This window comes from Sprattus sprattus, assembly GCF_963457725.1.
Source record: "Sprattus sprattus genome assembly, chromosome: 7".
Classification (NCBI taxonomy): Eukaryota; Metazoa; Chordata; class Actinopteri; order Clupeiformes; family Clupeidae; genus Sprattus; species Sprattus sprattus.
In genome coordinates, this window is record NC_137926.1 from 8350895 (window position 1) to 8361151 (window position 10257).

Consider the following 10257-nt stretch of genomic DNA (forward strand, 5'->3'; position numbering starts at 1 on the left):
AGGCCTGAGGAACTGCTGGTTGTCCCAGCTGTGTGTCTCAGTCTTTTTCACGGAGACTCAAGAGCACGCTCGGTTACGGGCAGCTAAGCCACCTGCTCTGGTTAATGATGAACACTGTCATGGTAATAAGACATCTGTCACCCTGGCGATCCTCTGTCACCCTGGCGATCCTGCCCTCCTCTCTATTGTGTGCATTCAGATCAGAGGATTAAATCAGAGTATTGAAGCCCTTTTATCTTCTGGACCAGAGAGCAAAGGGTTTCATTATTTACAGTATGGAGTACAGTATTCTGGTTGCATACCAATTTTGTTACTTGTTACATAAAATATATACAAAATCCGGCAACTTCAGGTGTACTTAAATTAAAAAAGCGAATGCTCACTGAAAACCAATTGAATGAACAGCGTGCATGGATGGATACATGGATGGACAAGATGATGGATGAATGATTGTTTCTTTTTTTCATTGTTTCAGTTCCTCGAGCGCCCGAGATTGACGTGCAGGACTGTCTGGTGGTGGACAACACGGTGACCGTGGTCTGGAGGATGCCAGCGGAGGACAACAAGATCGACCACTACATCCTGGAGTACAGGAAGACCAACCACGAGGGCCTGCCCCGCGTCAAGGACGAGCGCGCCTGGGAGGTGGTGGACAACATCAAGACCACAGAATACACACTCACAGGTACACACCCACATACACACTCATAGAATACACACTTACAGGTATACACCCATATACACACTTACAGGTACACACCCACATACACACTCATAGAATACACACTTACAGGTATACACCCATATACACACTCACAGGTACACACCCATATACACACTTACAGGTACAGACTTACAGGTACACACCCATATACACACTCACATAGTACACACTCACAGGTACACACCCATATACACACTCACAGACAGTAGTCACTTGTTTTTGGATTCCCATAAACAACGCTAAAAATACATGTTATGCAAAAATGATATGGGTGAGCGTGGTGTTTTGTTTCAATTGATTTGAATGCCCTGCAGGCTTGAGATTTGACTCCAAATACATGAACGTCCGGGTACGAGCGTGTAACAAGGCTGCCGCAGGGGACTACTCAGATCCAGTCACACTGGAAACCAGGGGTAAGGTCGAGTTTCTAAAATACGTTGTGGGTTTTTTTGGTGGGGGGTTTGGCACAGAAGGAGCAAGGAAGGGGAAGGCATATCTGAGATCATTTTGAAAGATTTTTCCCGTTTCTACCCGTTATTCTACTGACTTGCTCCCCCCCCTCCCCCCCCCCCCCCCCCCCCCCTGGTGGTCTCCCCCAGCGTTCATCTTCAGCTTCGAGTCGGCATCGTCACATCTGAACCTGAAGGTGGAGGACGGCAACGTGGAGTGGGACCCCCAGGGGGGGAAGGGCCTGGAGAGTAAAATCAAGGGCAAGGAGAACAAGGGCAGGTGAGCACTGGTCCAGCATCTGACCCCTGTCCAGTCCTGGTCTCCCACTATAATGTCATGCTGTATTTTAGTCTGTTTGGATAAGATATTTCATGGGCTACCAAAAATTAGGTCCGTGGTCATTTTCTGATTAAGGGTCAGTTTTGTTCGAAGGGTACTGGTATTTTACATGAAGGATACTCATATTTTACATGAAGGATGCTCGTATTTTACATGAAGGATACTTGTATGTTACATGAAGGATGCTCATATTTTACATGAATGATGCTCGTATTTTACATGAAGGATACTTGTATGTTACATGAAGGATGTTCATATTTTACATGAAGGATGCTCATTTTACATTGTTGCCTTCTCCTACATTTTTCTTCCTGGAGTTTCGGTTAAACTGTTTAACACCCACCTTCCTGGTGTAGGTGTTAGCATTCAACTTCTCTCTAATTACTGTTGACTTCCTTGACCTGCAATCCTTGAATCCATAAGGAAAGAAAAATTCCAGTAATTTGCAGATATTGAATCGTAAAGATTGCATTGAAAAATGTTTGGGTTACAACGAGCAAGAGGAAAAGACATATTACCTTTTTTGTCTCCTTGTGTGGGTCCTCTTTAGCCCTTTCACAGCTTTGTACTGCCAGCAGACATGTAAGGCACATGCTAGAAAAGAGCCCTTGGGGAAAGACAGCAATTAACAGTGTTCTAGAAAAGAGCCCTTTGAGCTAGAGAGCAATTAACAGTGTTCTAGAAAAGAGCCCTTTGAGCTAGACAGCAATTAACAGTGTTCTAGAAAAGAGCCCTTTGGGCCAGACAGCACTTAACAGTGTTCTAGAAAAGAGCCCTTTGAGCTAGACAGCAATTAACAGTGTTCTAGAAAAGAGCCCTTTGAGCTAGACAGCAATTAACAGTGTTCTAGAAAAGAGCCCTTTGAGCTAGACAGCAATTAACAGTGTTCTAGAAAACAGCCCTTTGGGCTAGACAGCAATTAACAGTGTTCTAGAAAAGAGCCCTTTGGGCTAGACAACACTTAACAGTGTTCTAGAAAATAGCCCTTTGAGCTAGACAGCAATTAATAGTGTTCTAGAAAAGAGCCCTTTGAGCTAGACAGCAATTAACAGTGTTCTAGAAAAGAGCCCTTTGAGCTAGACAGCAATTAGCAGTGTTCTAGAAAACAGCCCTTGGGGATAGACAGCGTTCAACAGTGTTCTCAGGACCCCTCAGCCTGACCCTGAACCACCTCCTCTTTACTCCACATCTTTATTTAACCCCTTTTTGCTTTTATTTTTTTTCTCCATATGTTCATTTCACCGACAGCGCACACCTTGCCAATCTGAAGAACATGTCAAGGTGACCTCATGCATCTTAGCTTTAGGATTTAGCTTAGCAAAGCGGTATTAGCTTCAGACTGCTGCTGGGGGCCGTCAGGCCAAACAAACAGTGGCTTAGGTGCGGTGCTTTTATCCAGTCCCTCTCTAAGGACATTGTGGCCTCTTACAGAGCAGAGCCCACCCTTTGCTGACCTGGGGTCTGTGCTCTTGCAACTTACAAGCGCAAATCTTTCAGTGGAGGCACTGGATAAAATGACATAAGCGTGTGTGTCTTTGTGTGTGCGTGTGCCGTGTGTGATTATTCTGACTATCAGGCAGAGATAGTCACTAACAGATGGAGGGCTTTATAACCATACACTCAGCAGACCTCAAGTCTGTACGCAAATTGAAAATAACAACTGCAAACATTGCAGTTTTTTTTTTTTTTACCGTGCCCATCTGTATTTGACTGTGTCCCTAACTTCTTTCTGTGTTAATCTTGCTTGGGTTTGTTTTTTCTCTTCCTCCTCCTCTTGAAAGAAATGGTGACGAAGCCCTATTCAGATACTAGCCTTACTTACATCACATCTTTGGTACATGAAGATAACAGAGTAGTAATTGTGCATATACTAATTTCTTTCATGCTTGCATGGTGACCTGGTGAGTAAGATTCCCTGTATTATAGTCTGTGTAGCCCATCTGTGTCCATCAACAACATCAACCTTGTCCATCAACATAGCAGAAACTCCAGTTAAACGACATGCACACATGTCTTCAACTTAGTTTAACCAGCATTTAAGACAGTATGCAGATTAAGTCAATAACACACTTCAAGCACACGTTTGGATCCAAATCAGGACAGGACATTTAACTACACTACAATCTACAGCCTCTTAGAACCCCACTACAGCCTCTTAGAACCCCACTACAGCTTCCTAGAACCCCACTACAGCCTCTTAGAACCCCACTACAGCTTCCTAGAACCCCAATACAGCCTCTTAGAACCCCACTACAGCCTCTTAGAACCCCAATACAGCCTCTTAGAACCCCACTACAGCCTCTTAGAACCCCACTACAGCTTCCTAGAACCCCACTACAGCCTCTTAGAACCCCACTACAGCTTCCTAGAACCCCAATACAGCCTCTTAGAACCCCACTACAGCCTCTTAGAACCCCACTACAGCCTCTTAGAACCCCAATACAGCCTCTTAGAACCCCACTACAGCCTCTTAGAACCCCACTACAGCTTCCTAGAACCCCACTACAGCCTCTTAGAAACCCACTACAGCCTCTTAGAACCCCACTACAGCCTCTTAGAACCCCACTACAGCTTCCTAGAACCCCACAGGCCCATCATGATGCTCTACCCGGAACATTCTGACTGAGCTGTCACGGTAACACCAATAGTGTGATAGCTGTCACGGTAACACCAATAGTGTCATAGCTTTTAGCGGGTGTCAGAGGAATCCCCAAGAGGGAGTGACTCTTGTGCCTTGAGCGCTGCCACAAGTGGCCGCTTACCGCCTGTCGATTGGTCAGCACACATTCTGGGGGCTGCCACTCAGGGGCCAGTTGCTCCCGGAGTTCCTCTCCAATGTGCGGCATGTGCCATATGGGCCGGGACAACAGGGCGGTCGCCTAGGCTACACGCTGCGCCTTTCAGCAGCTGCCAGTTCAGAGTGACGGATGAGTCCCAGACATGTGTGCACTTTGTTTAACAGCGGGCATGTTTAAGATCGTAGGGTCATCCTCCACACCAGTTCCAATTCGTCCGTCGCTGATGGGATGATGCAATTGTTAATTCGATTAAACGCCAAACACAGCTTGCCTTGTCTTAATTGCACTGTGCCATCGAGCTCGTAGATTGTGCTTGTCCTGAATTACCCATGGGGTGGGAGGGGGCATGTAATCACGAAGCACTTGGTGACTAAAAGCACAGAAGACATGTCATTACATCTGGCTCCCTTTTGTAGTCTCACAACATACCATTAGCGCCCTGGTTTAATGTCCTCATGTGCCCCTGTGCAGCTGCTACTAAACACGTTAGCTAAGTCTTTCCAGTTGTGTAGATTTGTGTAACGTTTGTCGCCATTTCTTCATTTGTCTGTCTGTGGTATCATTTCAACCTCCAACTCATTCTCATTGTCTCGTTCACTGGTGTTCGCTTTTGTGTGGGATTGTTTTGGTCATAGTCATGCGTTGTTTGATGTGTTCCTTTTGAACTAATCCCAACACACTTATATCACTTTGTCAGCCATTGAGCTCCTGGTCATGATTCTGCTGTAAATTAAATGTTGTGTTGTGCCGGGGCCCTTTTCAGAAGTGGAACGCCATCTCCCAAGAGAGCGTCGACTCTACGGTCGCCGGTGGTAAGAGGAGGCAGGGATCGCTTTACAGGAGAGTCCTACACAGTGCTGGGTATGTTACAGTCCTGCGGTACTGTTATACGCTGGATTATCACAATTTGGATTCTATTGATATAGTCTAATATTCTATTGATATAGTCTAATATTGTCTGTGTGTGTGTGTGTATGGTGTGTGTGTGAGTGTCTGTTTGTTACTGTGTTTGTTCATATGTGTGTGTGTTTGTGTCTGTTACTGTGTGTGTGTGTGTGTGTGTGTGTGTTTGTGTCTGTTACTGTGTGTGTGTGTGTGTGTGTTAATGTGTGTGTATGTGTTTGTGCATGTGTGTGTGTGTGTGTGTGTGTGTGTGTTTGGTGTGTGTGTGTGTGTGTGTGTGTGTGTGTGTGTGTGTGTGTGTGTGTGTGTGTGTGTGTATGTTAATGTCTGTGTGTGTGTGTGTGTGTGTCTGTATGTGTGTGTTTGTGTGTGTGTGTGTGTTTGTGTGTGTGTGTGTGTGTGTGTGTGTGTGTATGTTAATGTCTGTGTGTGTGTGAGTGTGTGTGTGTGTGTGTGCATGTGGGTGTGTGTGTGTGTGTGTGTGTGTGTGTGTGTGTGTGTGTGTGTGTATGTTAATGTCTGTGTGTGTGTGTGTGTGTGTGTGTGTGTGTGTGTGTGTGTGTGTGTGTGTGTGTGTGTGTGTTGTGCATGTGTGTGTGTGTGTGCGTGCACGTGCATCTTCCTGGCCTCCCTCAGGTGACATGAGTATGGACTGCGGTCAGCACTACTGGGAGGTGAGGGCCTTGAAGGACTGCAAATCATACAGCATCGGCGTGGCCTTCAAGAACCTGGGCAAGTTCGACCAGCTGGGCAAAACCAACACGTCCTGGTGCATCCACGTCAACAACTGGCTGCAGACCTCTTTCGCCGCCAAGCACAACAACAAGGCCAAGAGTCTGGATGTGGCCATGCCCGAGCGGATAGGAGTATACTGTGACCTGGATGGAGGTAGGGCTAAGCATATCTTCTTCAGTGAAAGCAACAGCAGTGACCCCAATGAATGATTTAGACGGGAATTTGATCTTCGCACATTACCCCACTTTAATGATTACTGTCACCCATATGTGTTTCGGAATTTTCGTCCCTCCATATTGACATATGATGACTCTGAGCACTTCTTTCTGCATTGAAGGCCCTGAGACCAAGATGGTCTAAATGAGTTGATATACCTTGATTGATTTATTTATTGATTGATTGATTGATTGATTGATTGGTTGATATACCTTACATGCAGGTGCACATGTTCAGACTGTATAAATACAAACAGTGTAATAAACAAATACGTGCAGCTGTGTGACTTCTATAAATCAGTTGTTCACCTTAAACCAAAACTTCTCAAATGGTAAGCCTCCTCTCTGACACACATTTTGGTCTGTCAGTATCCTGTATCCTGTTCACCAGTCTTCCAGGTGGTGTCCATGACAGGGAACAGTATAGGCCACGAGCGGCCCCATCCAGCCCCATGAATCCTGCAGGGCCACTGGATACCTCTGTATTGTGTGTCAGTCATCTCCATGCTCCTGCGAGGATGTGACTGAACCACAGATGAATGGACACCAGGGCCTGTTGATTTACTCCATGTTGTAAATAAATAATAATAACAATTATACTTTCAACTTTATAGCGCTTTTCTAGGTACTCAAAGACGCTTTACGCAAAGACAAACAAACAAAAAACAAAAACAAACACAAAAAGAGCAAACAAAACAAAACAGAGAACATAGCTGCCCTTTCATGTCTGGGCTTGCTTGGGTAGACATCAAGAGGGGTTTTGTGCTGTCTGTTCTAACTGAATGGAACTGAATTGTTTAATCTCTCTTCTCTTCTTTGCAGGTCAGCTCTCCTTCTACAATGCAGAAAGCAAACAGTTACTCCACACATTCAAGACAAAATTCAGCCAGCCTGTAGTACCAGCTTTCATGGTAACATTTTTTTTTCTTTCTGTCTGTCTCTCACTTTCTCTCTCTCTCTCTCTCTCTCTCTCTCTCTCTCTCTCTCACTATTACACAATCACTCAAACACACACACACCACATTGTATGTACAAACACACACACATATGCTCGCACACACACACTCACACACACACTACATTTGCATGTACAAACACACACACAGGACTTGTGACTTGTATTTATCTCCGGGATGCAATCCTGCTGACATCTAATAGCAGTGGTGTTATCAGGGATCACAAAGGACAGCAAAAGGGCACATCTGTACGTGGTCAGGTTATATGTGGCTCCGAGGCTAGGAGAATCTGCCCTACTTGTCTGTATGCCAGTGCATCTCACAGTACAGTCAGATAGTTATTCAGGGCACAGCTACATTTAGCTGGAGACCATGGCTTCTTCTACGGAGGTGTGAGATTGATTCGCCTGTAGTAGCCTCTCTACTCCAGCCTCTCTACTCCAACCTCTCTACTCCAACCTCTCTACTCTAACCTCTCTACTCTAACCTCTCTACTCCAACCTCTCTACTCTAACCTCTCTACTCCAACCTCTCTACTCTAACCTCTCTACTCCGACCTCTCTACTCCAACCTCTCTACTCCAACCTCTCTACTCTAACCTCTCTACTCCAACCTCTCTACTCCAACCACTCTACTCCAACCACTCTACTCCAACCTCTCTACTCCAACCTCTCTACTACAGCCTCTCTACTCTGACCTCTCTACTCCAACCTCTGTACTCCAACCTCTCTTCTCTAACCTCTCTACTCCAACCTCTCTACTACAGCCTCTCTACTCCAACCTCTCAACTCCAACTCTGAAAGGGCCCCAGCATGTCAAAGTTCACTTGAAAGAGAGTCTAAAATTAAGGCTTGTAATCTCTCTACCTCAAATGACTTTGAACTTTTATTGTTTGTGTTTGTCACAAAAGGTTCAAGCTTAACGTAGGCAGCAAAACCATGAATTTCTATCGCATGAAATTGATGAATGTATCTCATGTGATCTGTAAACAGTGTCCGTTATTGGTTATTAGGTTATTAGGTTATTGATTTCCATATGAAAAAAAAACGTGTTATTGATCTGCTTTTTTGACACAAGCTGCCTCCTCTACTTTGTGTAGGTGTGGTGTGGTGGGTTGACCCTGGCCACAGGACTACAGGTCCCCAGTGCAGTAAAGAGTTTTCAGAAGACGGAGAACGGCATTGGCGGCTCCAATAGTAGTCTCAACAGCGTGGCACAGTAGCCTATACTTATCCAAGAACTCACCTCCTCCCCCTTCCTGATTCCTGTGCAAGCCACTCCCCATATCCGTGCATTTCCTGAGGAGAGCCACATCCATGAACTAAGACCCTGTGAAGCATTATGGGAAACTGAGTCTTTTTGTGGCACTCAAGCAGCTTGACCTCGCCTTCACTCTGACTTGACTGGAGATTCTTCCCTTCTGTTTGAGAGACGTTTCTCTCAACCTCGATATCTGAGAGGACTTCTCTGGCTCTCTTTCGTTTGGGGACATTTGCATCAGGAATGCTAGCTGCTTAATCAGGGAATAGATGAGTGCACTTTTTCTTCCTCTACTTTGTTCTAGGTTGAATGCTGTTTTTTTTTAGATTTTATTTCTGAAGTGAGTGTGTTCAGGCATGATAACAGTGTCCTTTACCTGCTGATACCTGTTTTATTCTACTAATATACTTCAAGATATCAGTGTATTGTTTGTGTGTGTGTGTGTATGTGTGATTATGTATGTATGTGTATAGATGACTGGGAATATGGCTGGCCGTAACCATCTATTTAATTCGAGGCATTTTTCCTTGAATATTCATTGCCATTTCTCAACTGAATAGAGTAACCTTGTGTTCTTCAAACAAACAAATGTTTACGCTATGTACAGAATCTGATGTGGAGAGACTTAACTGCAGAAGACTTTTTGCACAGTGTATAATATGTAGTGCTGCTTTTTACAACCCCCTCTGTAATTGCTGATCCATTTCTGTCACAGTTCTACCCTCAACCTACCCCAGGACTGGATATGCACCTACGAACCTGGACTTCAACTCGTTTTGTATGCACTGTTATCAGAGAAGTTGTGCTCTTTTGTCATGTTCACCCTACATACAATGTAGTCCTGCTCCTTGGAAAAGATATATATTAATGATTTATGGAAGTGTTCGTCCTGCCATGAAATAAATTATTAAATCAATGTTTTCATAGTTCTGTATAAATGTTACTTCTCTCAAAATAACGTTCAAATTGTATGGATCTCGTTAAGCTTCTTTTTTTTTTTTTAGCAACGGGAGAAGCTCTCCACACCAAAGATTTATTTTCATACAACATCAGAGAATAAATGAACATTAGGTTTGCTCATGTCGCCATCTGGTGTTCAGACACCGTAACAGCAATAAGAGGATAACGACAGGAAAAACTCCTACCAAGGACCAGAGATCATCGGTTAACCTTGCAATACACTTGCTTGATTTGAGATGAAGAATAAACCACTTTTAGGTTATTTTTATATTATCTGTAACTTCCTTGAATTGCGCCTCTGTGACAATTGGTGTTTCATCCGCCGTCAAGCCTACATGTATCATCTTACTTAATTATTTTTGGTTGCTGAGTGAGAAGAGGTATAATATGAATTCGCCATGGGCCAAATTTTACACAAATGCGTAGTTTGTTGGTCGTGTTAATGTGTGGTTCATGTTCTCCAACGGACAAATAAATATTTTTCTCGCCTCAGAATTTGGTCTTTATTTATGTGATGAAAAAACAGAAAATAATATCCTAGGTCTGGTCGGCCTATTGGGTAATTGGTGTATTTCATAACAAATGCTTCTTTTCTATGGCTATGTCGTAATTATAGTCATTTCTATTAAAGATTAATGGTGCAGGCTACCGTTGTATATTATGCATGCATGTATAATGCATTTTATATTCCGTCATTAATGGATCAGGCTTATTTATTCTAGCCTATTTCAGTAAGCATAATGGGAGCGTCACTATTTTCAAACGCCTTTTAGTAATTTTTTTGTCAACAGTGGCTTGCCGTACTGTGTATTGCAAGCCAGTGCAGGTTGCCTTTCTGGTCAGGCATCTAGGTAAGGTAAAGATGACCACTGTCAAATTTGATTCATTTTTTAGGCAAACGTATAGCAGGCTATCCA

At 44.0% G+C, this 10257-nt stretch overlaps 1 protein-coding gene across 1 annotated transcript in view; it reads left to right on the forward strand.

Moving 5' to 3' along the window:
* fsd1l (fibronectin type III and SPRY domain containing 1-like) overlaps positions 1–9814 on the forward strand; it is a 27854-nt gene extending 18040 nt beyond the window's left edge. Inside the window, exons 7-14 of the mRNA XM_080842749.1 lie at positions 476–685; positions 1039–1137; positions 1324–1453; positions 2762–2794; positions 5075–5172; positions 5851–6102; positions 6987–7075; positions 8220–9814. Coding sequence (XP_080698875.1) covers positions 476–685; positions 1039–1137; positions 1324–1453; positions 2762–2794; positions 5075–5172; positions 5851–6102; positions 6987–7075; positions 8220–8342 — 1034 coding nt within the window. The 3' untranslated portion in view covers positions 8343–9814. The remainder of the gene's footprint in view (positions 1–475; positions 686–1038; positions 1138–1323; positions 1454–2761; positions 2795–5074; positions 5173–5850; positions 6103–6986; positions 7076–8219) is intronic.
* The last annotated feature ends 443 nt before the right edge of the window (positions 9815–10257 follow it).